The 15,434-nt window shown below is 33.0% G+C and overlaps 1 protein-coding gene across 1 annotated transcript in view; it reads right to left on the minus strand.

Annotated features, from left to right (window-relative positions):
- Positions 1-4,566: 4,566 nt before the first annotated feature.
- LOC123249050 (solute carrier organic anion transporter family member 1B1-like) overlaps positions 4,567-15,434 on the minus strand; it is a 56,278-nt gene continuing 45,410 nt past the window's right edge. Inside the window, 3 exon segments of the mRNA XM_044678017.1 lie at positions 4,567-4,768; positions 8,747-8,861; positions 13,124-13,188. Of these exon segments, the coding sequence (XP_044533952.1) occupies positions 4,567-4,768; positions 8,747-8,861; positions 13,124-13,188 (382 nt within the window).

Consider the following 15,434-nt stretch of genomic DNA (forward strand, 5'->3'; position numbering starts at 1 on the left):
AATAATGAGACCATTACTTTGAAAATAACATTCTTTATTAATAAGTGTTTGCTATCCACCTCTTATATGAAAGCTGCTCAGTGATCCATAGCCTTTTCTTTTCTAAGTATGTATACTCTGTCTCTGATTGGCCTGCTAGTTGATCCTTTGTACCTCCCCTGGCAGCCTTAGTTGGTGAATTTTGAAAGAGGAGTTGATCTTAGAGATTTCAAGTCCTCCTCATTACTTCATCATGGGAGAGATGAATCTTCCCATGGAGAAAGTTCACCATGACTGACCAGTCCTGCTTTCAAATGCCTGAAGGAAAGTGTTCTTGTTTACAGATAAAGAAGGAAAAGGTCTTTATCCAACCATGTCTCCATTTGGCCTCTAACAAAATCCAATAGGATAGAGCCCAGTTAGATCTCTTGAGGTTTGGGAATAAATTACTTTAGCTTCAGAGAGTGGATTGTTTCAGTCTGACCTCCAAAACCTAGAGATTAATATAATGAATGATTTTACATTAAAATGTTATTAATACTTAATAAAATTCAACATTAATTTTCCTTAGTGAAGAGGTCCATTCAAGGTATAGGGGTGCTGGGGAAAACTTACCTGTTAGTAACTAATCAGTGTCTAATGTGACATCCTTTGAACACTTGTATTCCTTCTCAGTACTTCGTCCAGGATCTGCTACCAACTTCCTAGCAGATTGGAGTTTAGATATCTTGTGGGCTCTGAAGAGATTAGCTCAGAAGACTATAGCAGGGAACAGTGCCTGGCAGAAACTACTTGCCAAGAAGATCAGGAGCAGCAGCAACTTGCTAGTAGTGACTAGCCCAGAGGAACCCAACAGAGCAATAGAACCAACAGAAGAAGACTAGGCTGTCAGAGCAGTTTGGTTATTTAACAGAAGATATCAGTGGTCTTACAATGTGGGACGCATGAATTTTACTTTCACACATATCCTGAGGTGTAGGAGAGGTTTTGGAATGTAGATATATTAAGAAGTAGTTTGTAATTAATGGATGTTGATTTTGGAGATAGTTTTGGAATCATCTGTATTGTGATGTTAATTATTTGGGAATGAACCACAGAATCACAAAATCTGAGAACTGGAGAAGGCCACAGAAGCCATCTAATTTAACAAATATTTGAAAGAAATTTCTATCTTAACAATAGCCAGCTTGTTCTTGAAGTCATTAAGTGTAACTGCCTCCCATGGAAGCTCATTGAATTTCTAAAATTGAATTTTATTTTTAGTTTACAAGATTTATTTTCCCATCCATTTCTCTTTCCCCACTGAAAAAAAAATTCAACTCTTGCTATATATGCATAATCAAATGAAACAAGTTCCCTAAGGGGTCCTATACAAAAATGTGTTCTATTTTGCACATTTAATCCATTACCTCTCTTTCAGGAAGTGGATAATATAAATCATCAACAATCTTCCAGAATCATGGTTGACTATTGAATTGTTTCGAAATTTAAGTCTTCCAGAGTTTTTTTTTTTTATCTTTCAAATGTTATTTTATAAAATGCAGTTTTGGCTCTGCTTCTTAACTGTGTAATTCACACTAATCTTCCCAAGTTTCTCTGAAAATATCTTCAGCATAATTTCTTATGGAAAAATAGAACAATGGAAAAATATGTCTTTATATTAATATATCATAACCTGCCAGCCCTTGCCCAATTGATGGATTATCTTTTAGTTTCAGTTCTTTGCTACAAAAAAGAAATGCTATAAATATTTTGTACATATAACTTATTTTCTTATTCTTTTAATATTATTATTGCTGGGTCAAGGGGTATGTTGGCTAATAACTGGTTAAGCAGAGTTCCAGATCATTTCCCACAATCAGCCCATTCCATTTGCTTGAGAGGAACTATTTTCTTACATCAAGATTACTTTTATCATTTTTGTTTGGGCCAACAGAACAAATTCAATGTCCAACTTTATAGTTTCTCACTTATAGGTATTTTCTTTTTCAAACTCAGAAATCTACAAATTTGGTTTAGGTCCTCATTGTCTCTTACATACATTACTGTCATCCTCTTTAACTGGTTTCTCTGTATCAAATCTATCCTTCTAATTCATTTTCTACTCAACTGTCAATGTGATTTTTCTGTAGTTAAAAGTTATTATGTCATTCTCTTGCTCAGTAAAATCCAATGACTCCCTTTTACCTCCAGTATCAAATATAATGTCCCGTTTGCCATATGAAGCTCTTTATGACCCATTCCCTTCCTATTTTATTAGCTTTTTTTCATTTTATTCCCTTCCATAAATTCTATGATCCACCTACACTGAACTACTTGCAGTTCCTCAATCTTGCCTATGTCCCTCCTTACTGTAATATTTTGTCCTTTCTCCTCTGAATCTTAGTTTTCTCTATTTCCCTTAAGGCTTCTTTCCCAGTACTTGGGATAATGGTGCCTTCTCTCAGAATATTTTCCATTTAGTATGTGTTATGTATATGTAATTATATACACTATTCTTATTGATTGGCTGAATAAAATCTTCAGATTTTTCTCAGAGCAACTGCTTTCTAATCATGCCTTTCTCATCTTGAATTTATAAATTTGATTTCTGGAATTCAAGTGTTAGAACTGGATTTGAATACCTAGTCTGATACTAGTTATAAAATAGTGTGTGCTACTTTGACTATTTCAAATTTTCAGTTTTGTAACCTGCAAAATGGGAATGATTATAATATGTAAGGTGTGTACTTTGAGGGGTTGCTGTGAAACTCAGAAAAGGTGATGTACATAATTGCTTTTTAAATCTTAAGGAGTTCTATTAGTGTGAACCTTTACTAGAAAACAGATTTACATCTTGAAGGTGTTTTGGTAGTTGAGTCTGTTCATTTTACAGATGAAGAAGCTGGAACTTCCCAAAAATAAATGACTTGTCAGTGGTTACATTGATAATAAAATGATTGAGATAGTATTCAAACCCAGGTCTTCCTGACCCTAGGTAAAACATATCCTTCACTACACCACACAGTCCCCCAGACAAAGCTTACTTTCTGGAAAAATGTATGTAATTAAAGGCTTATGGAATGATGCCAGTTTTCTTTTTCTGTTACTTTTTCCTTACTATATTTTCTTTCTTTTTTCTTCCTTGGATTTACTATGGTTTCATTTGTTCTCAGGTTGTCTCTACCTTCTCAATAAACCTCATTTTAGGCAATGTTAATAATTAATCAATGTGGGAAGCCAATAAGAGAATAGATAAAAATCTGAGACCCCTCTTTTGACACCTCTTATGATCCATACCTTTTCTTATTGGAAAAACATTATAGACTTATTGGAAAGCTTTGAGTCCATAACCAGACCAGAAGCTACTGAGTTAACAATTTCTCTCCTTGACAATTTCTCTCCTTGATAATTAAGAAGCCTAAACCCTAAAAAATATATTACTTAGATAAGGACTGGAGCCAGACAATTTAGTCCAGACTATCTGACCAGGTGCAGATCTGTAAATCAAGGAAGAATGCAATTAGTAAACATCTCCATGAAATTTATTTCTGCTCCCAGAAGTAAACCCCTACTAATTGGTGGTTGGAATTTGGCCCTTGTCCTTGCACCCATATCTCTACTTTTTAAACTTTAATGGATTGTGTATGATTTGTAACCCCTTCACAGCTGTTACTCTTTCTTTGTGTTCTTTGTTTGAAACCAGTATAAAATAAAGTCCAAATCCCATAGCATTAGAGCAACATGGGCTAACCACTAGTCTGGTTGTTCTCATTTTCTTTCTCCTGCCTTAACAATCCTAAGCCACCAACACCACTCAGGACCCCAAAACCAAATAGGGGGTTAGCTCCCTATAAATCAACAATCTATTGCTGTACCTACAATGTGTCAGACACTGTGCTTGGTGTCATGTATGCAAAAAAAATGAAATAAAGCCTGCAATCATTTTTTAAAATTGTGCCCATCATTTCTACTTACTCTATTAATAAAAAGCAATAATTGTTTTTTTTATTAATCTCATAGGTTACTTTTAATGATCCATGATATGTATACAATGTACCTCCATTATATTCACATAACTACACTATAACAAGACATCTTCCACTATTTCTTTTCTGAGTCATTATCAGTTTCATATCCTTAATGTGCTGTAAGAATTAAAAAAACAACAACTAGGTGGTGCATTGTATAGAGTCCAGAAGATCTGAGCTCAAATCAGGCCTCAGACACATACCAACTGGGCGACTCGGGGCAAATCATTTATCTATTATTTTCATTAGTTCCATCAATGAAATGGGTACACACTAGACAAGGAAATGGTCAACCACTACATTATCTTTGCTGAGAAAAACACATGGACTTTTTGTCTATGGAGTCATATAAAGTCAGGAATGATTGAACTACTGAGCAACAATAAAGAATAAAGAGGGTAGAATTATCAGTGGAAAACAACAGACATTCAATAATATCCCTGGGATTCAGATCAAAAAGAGCATGGTAACCAAATCAACAATCTTCTCCTAGTTTACATATTGGATCTTGATGCTTCTTAATCACATTAACGAAGGAAGCAAAGGAGTATTGGTTGTGTAGAAGTAACTGTTCAATCTAAAGGTAGCTTTCACTGTCCACATGAGCAGAGGATACCAATTGTTTGTTCTTTTTTAAGTTTGATTCATCCACATCCATTCTGTTATTAGAAAGTCCATTATTGTTTTCTTTATTTGCTTTCTTCACAGCAAAGAATAAAAAGATATATAAGAAGCAATCTGGTACTCTTAGCCCTGAAGTCATAACCAGGAATGTATTTCTATAAAAGAAAATTTAAAACATTTTCATTTTTAATGCTAAGGAACCATTATAGACTTCATAAAAGCATTCCAGAGGATATGCAATGAGTTCTTAATTATATAAATAATAAAATTATGTATGTATATATGTATATATCTGATAAAAGCTATTAGATGTGGGAAGCTGTTAAGAGAAATTAGGATCTCAAATAGATATTTTTATCTGGACCCCATCAAAAGGTCAACACAGACTGGCAGAGCCATGTATTGAACTTTTCTCCCTTTACAGGTTGAGACTGGACTGGGTTATCTGAGATAAAAATCTGAGATTGCTCTTTTGATTCCTTTAAATAATTCACACCTTTCTTTAAAAAGCAATATAGTCTTATTGAAAAAGCTTTGAGCTCTCAGTAATTCAGCAGTAAGGGGGTTAACACTGTTCCCCTTTGTCCAGGAATGCAGTTGCCTGGTACAGCCAAGGCTGAACCCTTAGCAGAGGCAGTTTGCCCAGAATTAAAGTAAACTAATGGGTCTCAAAAATATTGTTTAATACCATTAAGGCTGAGAAATTCAGGGGCTTTCCATCCTAACAAAATGTCCCAGACTTCATTTAATGATAACACATATAGTTGATAATTTAGCATAGGTTTTATCTACACCTTGAAGCTTCTAAGGCTTTTGTTTTGACTATGGTAAAAATACTGCTCTGTGTAATTGTGGGAAACTTTCTTGGGCTTTTGGGGGAAGGAGATCTTTAACTTTCTATATAATAAACTTGTGACTCCATTGTACCTTGGAGCACTTTGAGCTAACAAGTCGTGCTTCCAATCTGTTTCGTTCTTTACATTCAACGACCACCTTCGGCCACTCAGAAAATTCCTGGTTTATAGAGCAGGTTCTCTATAATTAGAAATATTTTTATTCCTTTTTGAACATAAATTTCATATCCAACCACACACAAGAGTAGTTTAAAAACCAATTGATGAATTTTTGTCTTTGTAAACTTAGCACATTGATTTGTTTCCAGAGCAAGTTTCTAAGAATTGTCAATAATATTGTGAACTACAGCTCTTCAGAAAGGACGCATATCTGATGATGGGATTTTTTCCCTTTATTTTTCTTTCTTCCACACAGGTGATTATGGAGAAGAAATGACTGTTCATCAGATATCATTATGTGAAATGAACATGAAATTAAAACCCATCGGCTGGCACATATGCATTAAGCAAGAGAGCCAAGTCAAGGAAGGCAGGAGAAGGCATGGCCAACTGAATGCCGAGACGTCCTGAATGGGTGGGCAGAAGCACCTGACTGTGAGTGACTTGGTGTTGTTACAGTGCTTGGACATCAGAATACGTGACCCAGACTGTCCAATAAGAAAGTTGAGCAGCTATAGCGTGACAGGCCGTATAATAGCCAGGCAAGTAGAAACTCTGGTGTTTTTTGTTTTTTTTTTGACTCAGATCCCATCCTGAATGCAAGCTCACTCTTTCTGGCCTTAATTTCTTTCTCTGACCTGATTGTGGGCCAAGGCTGGTTGGCAATCTAGGACTTAAAGAAGTAATGTACTAGGAAGATTATGATTGTTAGAAAGATCTGATAATATATTTCTCTTTTACAAATAAAAAATTATAAATCTAATATAAATTTCCAAGATTAATTTTAATTATAACAATTTTAATTATATTAAATTTAACAAATTTATGTAAAATATATATATATATACATTATTAATTATGTAAAATTATACAAAACAAATTTATACAAACATTATACAAAATTATAACAAATTTAATTATATGCATGGTACAGGTTGGGACTATTTTATTGGTGGAAATTAGACAGGGGAAAAGGGACAAAAAAAATAGTCAACCTATAAAAGAGGAACTATATCAAGAGAAGAGAATAAGAGATCCTTGGAGGTTTTACCCTCATTTTTTCAGAGAAAAGATGAAATGAGAAACTTGTGTATATATATGTATATATAGATACACATAAATACCTACACACATATATATTTATATATATATGATAATAAAAATCCCAAATAACTAATATTTATGAGGGATATCCTGAGTGCTAATAGCTTAATTGCCTGCATGATACTTTAAGACTTGCCAAGTCTTTTACATTTACTGTCTCATTTGATACTCACAATAATCCTGGGAGGTAAGTTCTATTATTATCTCTATTTTTACCCTTGAAGAAACTGAAGCTGTCTTGATCTCTCTTTAGCTTTCTGGGTACCATAACTATTAAGTAACTGAGATGGGTTTCAAATATAGGCCTTTCTGATTTCATATCTATATTCCATTCATGCCTCTCTAATGCCAAATACAACTTCAAATGAATTGCTTCTTATTCAAGAAATTTCAGGTTATTTTCCTTTTAAAAATACCCCCTTCCTTTCTGGAGTATTGTAAATAATATGTTTGTAAGTGGGCAATCAGTTCCAGAATATTTGTGCAGTGGATGTTTTTCCCCAGGTTTCTGGTTGAGACTATCAGTCAAAAGACTTAAGAGAATCTCCTAAATTGGTTTTGGGATTTTCTTGTCATGAACATTTCTAACACAAGAGTAACATGAAAATCACTGATACTTGGGAAGAAGTAAACAATGATACTCTGTGGTCAAAAAAGATATAATTTGTTCAGAAGTGATAAACGGTAATTTGGGGAAGAAGGAAACAAATCAGAAGTGGAGAAGGAGAGAACTAAAGGAAGGAGGTTTCTCCACTTCTGATTTGTTTCCTTCTTCCCTAAATTTCCATTTATCAGAAACAACAAATTAGTCATGGGTTGGTTGATGCAGTAGCATTATTAATTATTTATGTGAGCAAAGTAATGAACTACACATGGGTAGCTTTACGTGAGGATCCTTGGAGAGAGAAATCAGAACCATATTATGGAGTAAATATGCTCCTATAAATATTCTTCCTTTAAAAAGAAAGAAATGGAAATAGTTCATAAATATGACACAAAAGTTAGAAGCTATGGTAGAGTCAGGATTTTGATCCTTCAGACATTTGTGTAGAAAAAAGAATTCTGGATTTAGAGTCTGAGAAACTGGGTTCAAATCCTATCGCTCCTTCCTATGACTTCTGTGACTTTGGATATTTGATCTTTGTAGGTCTCAATTTTTTCACCTTTGAAATAATGGGGTTATACTAGAAAATCTCCAAGGTTTAGCTTTAAATCTGTGGTCTTGTGATTTTTTTAAACATGAGGAAAAATGAACTTTTTGCCCTAATTATCTTCAGCAGTTGGTAAAAACAATTGATACTGTGGGTTTGATTTTGTCCAATGAGGAGAAAATAAGTTGCCAGAGTTGAAATCAGGAGAATATTTAGAAGTAAGTAATCTAAGTCTTGAGGCAGATAAAGACGGCAAAAGTGGATATAAATTAACAACCACCTTAAATTTTGAGAGAATGAAATATAATGAGTTTGGAGGAACAAAACTAGGATTTTTTTGCTTTTTGGTCACAGAATTCATCAGAAGTTTTACTTATCATATTTTTGTTGCAGACCTAGATGACTACAAACTTATGAGTTTTGCATTTGCAGTAAACATCTTTTCATTGCAAGATGAGATGGTGTATCCAATGTTAAAGTCTTTTATAAGCTATAAAGTAAGGTACAAATGTAAATTGCAATTTTCTCCATTGAAAAATATTATCTCTGTGCCATAGAAAAAAATGAGGATGTTATCTCTGTGCCATAGAAGAAAATGAGAATGTTAATCTTTTGCCTTTTATATATCAATAGTTTTGAGGAATGATTGTTAGAAGAGAGAAATCTATTGCCATCATCTCTACCTTGTCAACTATAAATTTTGGACAGGTTGAAGTTAGGCCCAACATGGTCATTTAGAAAGATTTTAAGAGTAGCTATAACTAATTGAATAAGGTTTTCAATGTCAAAAGATAATGTGTCATTCTTTTGCAATCAGCATAACTAATGGGAAATCATTTTATGAAATCACATAATAACAACTTACCTAAATGCAGCAGACTCATATATTCTACAAGCTCCTTTATCCCCACAATTACTGGTATCCCATTTTAGACATGTTAAATCTATCATTGCTCCAAGATAGATAGGAGTTAACAATCCTGTAATGTCAAACAACCAAATGTCAAACTAAAATAAAAGTTCTTAGACCTTTTTAGGCCAAGAATTCCTTTGTTTGCCTAGTGAAGCTTATGGATTCCTTTTTAGAATAATGGTTTTTTTTTAAAAAAACAAACCTGGAATTATAAAGGAAACATTATACTGAAAAACAATTATCAAAATGTATTTTAAAAAATAATTTTGACAATTTCACAAAATCTTTGGTTGAGACCCTCTGAATAAATTATAGAACCAATTGGATTGTAAACTAAACAAATAAATTTTGATTAAAAAAATGATTTCTTGCTTTTATCCTTCTCACTACCAAAAAGAATACAATGAATGAGAAAACTAGGAAAACTAACTTTACATTGAAAATATCTGGAAATGTGACTGGACTTATCATAGAGTATACCATAATCTACTAAGTGTAATGAGAATAATGCTTGGAGATCTCCCACACAAACAACATCCCACTATCCTGTTATTATTATGCCTTTGTGAAGAAGTATTTACAAAAAAGGAAGGAAAGAGGAAAAAAAAAGAATTAAGAAGAGAGAGAGGCAGAGACAAAAAGGCAGAGAGAATACAGATGGAGGATAGAGATACTGACAGACAATTTAAGAAAGGGACGATAGAGATGGAGAGACCAGTCCTCCAATTATGACTTCTAAATGATATGGACAACATGCAGAGAATAGGCTACAAAAACTATGGTTAATCCAGTTTGCCTTGGATGATGGTGATGCTATCCATCCTATCCCCTTTTCATTTTTTATTTCTGATTCTCCTAAAAGTAAAGATAAATCTAAAGTTTATTTCTGTTCTTTAAAGTTATACTTGTAGTTCCTAATTAGTCTGAATGTCATCTAAAGTTTTATTGATCTTAACTTTTCTATTCTCTAAATTTCATTTCTCATGATTAGGATACTGAAAAAAGAGGCAGTGGCAAGGAGGGGAAAAGTATTTGGATGAAAATAAGAAGGGTTTTAATGGAGAATCCTGAGTTGTGTGAGAATGTTAATGACTGATACTTTTAAAAATCAGATTTCTAATATGAATTGAAGAAGAAATTGACCCATTCTTTTCTCTCCTAGATTAAAGGAAATGAAATATTAAAAATAGCATGATAGGGATCTAAACAATTAGATCAAATAGCCTTCATGCCCAGAGAAATCCCTCTGTAGAGATGGAGGGTGGGGACAATATTGTAAGTCACATCAGGTAAAAGCACATGAAAACAGTGTAAAAAAAGACCTATAATACCCATATCCCAGGGCTGGTCTTCATTGAATACACAGTAGCTAGCTTTCTTCCTCATAGCCTTACACAACTAAACTACATAGGTATCCAGATATATATATATGTATATATATATATATACATACATATTTATTATATATAATACATAATATACACATGTGCATATATATATATGTATATGTAAATAAGCATACATGTATACAAATGTATAAACTCTTACGATACAATATAAGTATCTCCAGGGCATGGACTTACATTTTTGTGCTTTTATCCCTATTGGCTAGCACAGTGCCTATATCAATAATTTATTCTTGAAGGACACAAAGAGATCCAGATGCTTCAAAAAAAGAAAGAAATTGTTAGTTGCTTCAGGGATTTATGAGATGTTTCTGCAAAATGCTATTGATATGTAAGGGATAATAAAATTTTTTTAAATCCAAAAACTAATTTTTTTCTAACTTGGTTATTATTTTTAGTTTATTAATATTAACAATAGAGACAGCTACTCCATCATAAATATGATGCTAGTTTGGGATCCAGAAGAGTATTAGTTTAAGTCCTACTCCTGATACATACTCACTGTGTGACTGTGAAAATAATTTATCCTCTTATTGTTCTAGGCAATGTTCCAAGTACATAAATTATAAAGAAGGTCAACATTCATTAGTAGGGAGAATTTCCTAATGTGGATGATTTATATCAATGAAATCATAGGTTTTGTCCCCATTTTTACAATATTCATAAAACTAAAAATGACCTGTCCCTATATCTATTTTAGTTCAATCATTTCACAATCTAAAATTTCATTTTATTTAAATCACTAAGAAAAGGCACAAAATTATATTAACTTTAGTTTTTATCCCTTTTCTCATATTAAAAATTATCTGATGTTGAAAAGAATCATAAAACAAAATTTTCATTTTTTCAGAAATGCTTATATTAATGTTAAAAACAGTGGACTTTGGGCAGAGAAGTGATTCGGTGGATTGAAAGTGAGGTCTAGAGACAGGAAGTCTGGGGTACAAATCTGGCCCCTGTGTGACTCTGAACAAGTCACTTAACCCCAGTGCCTAGGCCTTACCATTGATTGATTCTAATTTGGAAGATAAGCGTTATAAAAAAAAAAAAAAGCAATAGGCAAAAAATTTGGCTCCAAAATCTAACTATGTCATTTAAACAATGCATGTTCTTTCACAATTAAACAAACCTCATAGATTTGAATTTCTTTATCTATTAAATGAGGTAAAAGAGATTATATAAAATGTTAACAAATATTCGTAGTAGCAATTTTTACAATAGGAAATAGCAAAAAAGGAAATATCATATCATAATAGAACAAATTGTGGCAAGTGACTGTAACAGAAGATATTTGTAGTGTAAGAAATTGTGAATATGAACAATTCAGTGGTAGTGGGGCAGCCTTGTATGGAATGATTCATAGCAAAATAAGCATAATCAGAAAAGCAATTTATATGATTACCAAAATAATGGTAAAAAAAAAAAGGAGTCAAAGAAAAACCTTAGAATTCTGATCAATTTAATGATGACCAATTTTGACTTGGAAACTTGGGAATATTTTGTCTAGAGATAAGATTTCGAGCAGAAGAAAGGATGATGATAGCTAACTTCTATTACTCAAAGAAGACAAATTAGATATGTTCCCTTTGGCTACAGAGAGCAAAACTGAGAATAAAGAGCAGAAATCGCAATGATGGAAATTGAGGATTGGGGTAAGGGAGAGTTAGATAACAATTAGAGCTTTTCTAAATTGAAATAGGCTGCCAAAAATATTTTCTTACCTTCAATAGATATCATCAAGTAGATGACATCAAAAGTGTACTGTTATGAAGCCACTGATATCCCTTTTAACTACGAAATTCAAAGATTCAATAAACCTGTAACTTCATTCCTTCCCTCTCTCAGAAGAGACGTGGTGGCATATACTGTGAGACTTGCTCAATACATTGCTTTCTTTATCTTTACTTTGTTATGATGGTGTTTTGTTGTTTATAAGGAAAAGTTATTGGGACAAAAGAACATTAAAATATTGACTTTTCAAAATAAGGCTCATCTTAATGGTTTCTTTGGTTCATGTCAGCTCTAACATTTTCTAATTGTTTAAACATGCCCCTTCATCTTAAATTCATTTTTTTCTGTTGATGTTACAAACATCCCCTACTCATCCACGTTCAAAACCTTTTATCTTTGACTCTTCTCTTTCCATCAATCCCATATCCAATCAGTTGAGAGTCTTCTTGTCTTGACCTCCACATCTCTCACCCTAGATCTTCATCCTCTATTTCCTGATTAGTATAATAATCTCCTAACTGGCCTTCTTACCTACAGTCTCTTTCTCCCTAGAATATATTTTATAGAAATGCCACACAACTAAACTTTCTAACACAAAGATCTGACAATGTTAATTCCTTGCTCAAAAAATTTTAGTGACTCTATCTAGAATAAAATGCAGTTCTCTGCCTAAATTTTAAGTCCCTTCATGATATAACTTGAAGCCAACTTTTCATCCTTGTTTACACTTCCACTCTGCATATGTTTTTGTTTTAGTTAAATTTGATCACTAGCTCTTCTCAGATCTTACTGTGCTTTCTCCTACCTCTGTGTAGTCAATAAGCTAGCATCCATGCTTGGAATTCAACCTCTCCTCTTTTTAGAAGACCCATCTCAGATATCACCTTTCATAAAGCCTTCATTAATTTCCTCAGGTAAAAACAGAAATGCCCCAAACCCTTAGATTTTTTCAGAACACTTCTGATCCACATTTTGCAATCCATTGCATTACATTCTTTTTTTGCATAATATTTATGTGCTTGTACCCCCCATATTACTTTGTATATTTGTTAAATAAAGAAACTATGTTATTTAAAATCCTGTTATCTCTTATCCACAACAATTTTATTATCTGTTATTTCTTATCTTATGACTATTTCTTGCATTTAATTTCATAAGCACAAAATGAGTTAACAATAAACACATTTCATACCTACTATTCGCATAATAAATGAATATAAACCAATTGATAGTGATTTCAGATCAGGTTCAACAAACCTGAAATAAAAGTAAAGAGAATTAAGACATCTCCAGATTTTCATGTTATATAACAAACATCATCTTTTTTTATTTTTATTTTTAAATTTAATTTTTTTAAATTTAAGTATTTTTCCATGGTTCCATGATTCATGTTCTTTCCCTTCCCTTTTCCCTTCCCCCTCCCAGAGCTGACAAGCAATTCCACTAGGTTATACATGTATTATCATTCAATATCTATTTCCATATTATTCATTTTTGTAATAAAGTAATCTTTTAAAAACAAAAACTCCACATCCCATCCTCATATAAACAAGTGAGAAATCAAATGTTTTCCTTCTGCATAACAAATATTATTCATAATATATTTCATATAAATCTTCTGACCACGTAATGTTTTAAAATGCTCCAATTCCATTGACATTTGTAGGATAGGATACAAAAGTTTTTCCACATTTCCACAAGTTTTAAGAGGGGATGGGATTAGCTCTCCCAGAGTCCCTCTGCCTTTCTGGTGACTAAATCTGCTAGAGATGGTGCACATGCCCACAGAGAGGTCTCTGCATGCCATGTTTGGCACATGTCCCATAGGTTTGCCACTATGGCACTATCATATAAACACAGAATCACTTAAAAATAGACATGATGGTTATAAGAAAATGAATTAGTCTTCTTTTATCAAGTCTTGAAACATTTACTAAGATAGGGAAAGATTGCAATTCACTTCAGGAAAGGCAGATGATGCTTAGTAAAGATAGAAGATTATTTTAGCAGAATATTGCAATACTGTCTCATAGTTATTTTATGAGAACATTTTACTTACCTGTTTTTATTACAAAAGTTCAGTGAAAAAGACAATTTAATCACTAAAGAGTAAGGTAAAAAAAAACCAAAAAAATCAGAAAAAGAGATATTATTAGGTATTTGGACTGAATAAAAGTAACTTTCTCCTGAGCAGTAAATGTACTTTAAGTTTTCTAGCTATTCAGCTCAAAAGAGATACATACTAAATTATATTATAGGCACCAATGAAAACTCTCTCAACCCACAAGGTTTTAATAAGTGCTTATTATGTGCTAAGAATTGTGCTAGGCATTGGTAATACAAACAAGAAAAAACAGTTCTTAATTCTAAGAATCTTTGCTAAAGAAGGAAGCAATAATTACTTATATGATCATATTCATTGTTTTTAAAAAAAAAGAAATTTAAAAAATGGTTTTAGATATCTTTAGATAAGATTCATATAAACTGACATGGAATTAAGTGGGCAGAAGTAGGAAAACAACTGACATGATTACCAAATTAATGTAAAGGAAAAAATATAATTCTATACTCTTATAAGGTTTCTTTGGCATATCTTCCTCATTCAGAGACAACTGAGCTCTATGAGGAGTTAAATAGAAAGTAAAATAATTTTCCAACATTAAATCTTAGGATATCTAAATCATTCTTAGGAGAGGAGTTTAGTTTTGAGAAGACTCAATAGGTATATACTAGCTAATTCTAAGAATTTTCATGTGGAGGAAGGATTAGATTTGTACTGGTTTTCTCCAGAAAGCAGAGGCAGGAATAATGAGTTGAGGTTCTAAAAATGCCAAGTCAAACAAACAAAAAGATAATAACCAAAACCAAAAAATTCCCTAAAATCAAATCTGTCAAAAAGTGGAATATGTTATATAGAAAGATGAAGGCTTCTCCCTCTCTATCAGTGTTTAAACAAAAATCACTTTTGGAACAAGTCAGAGAAGGGACTTTTTTTTTTAATCCCTTACTTCCTGCCTTAGAATTGGTATTGAATATCCCTTCTAAGGCAGTAGAGCAGTGGTAATTGGGGTTCAGTGAATTTCCCAATGCTGTATAGCTAGGAAGTATCTGAGGCCAAATTTGAGCCTGGGTCCTCCTGTCTCCAGCCCTGGTTCTCTATCCACTGGGCCACCTAGCTACTTCATTGAGATTGCTTTTGAGTAGGCATTGGAGTACATGACCCATTAAAGATCCTTCTAAAAAAAATCTTCCATTTATTTGTTTGTTTGTTTGTTTTTATTTTTTTTTTTTTAGATCCTTACAATACTGTGTATTGGTTCTAAGGCAGAAGAGTGGTAAGGGCTAGGCAATGGGGGTTAAGTGACTTGCCCAGGGTCACACAGCTGGGAAGTGTCTGAGGTCACATTTGAACCCAGCACCTTCTATCTCTAGGCCTGGATCTCAATGCACTAAGCCACCCTTTTTGATCCTAAACCTCTCTGACCCAGTGATTCTGAGTTACA

Source organism: Gracilinanus agilis, chromosome 5 (assembly GCF_016433145.1).
Source record: "Gracilinanus agilis isolate LMUSP501 chromosome 5, AgileGrace, whole genome shotgun sequence".
Lineage (NCBI taxonomy): Eukaryota > Metazoa > Chordata > Mammalia > Didelphimorphia > Didelphidae > Gracilinanus > Gracilinanus agilis.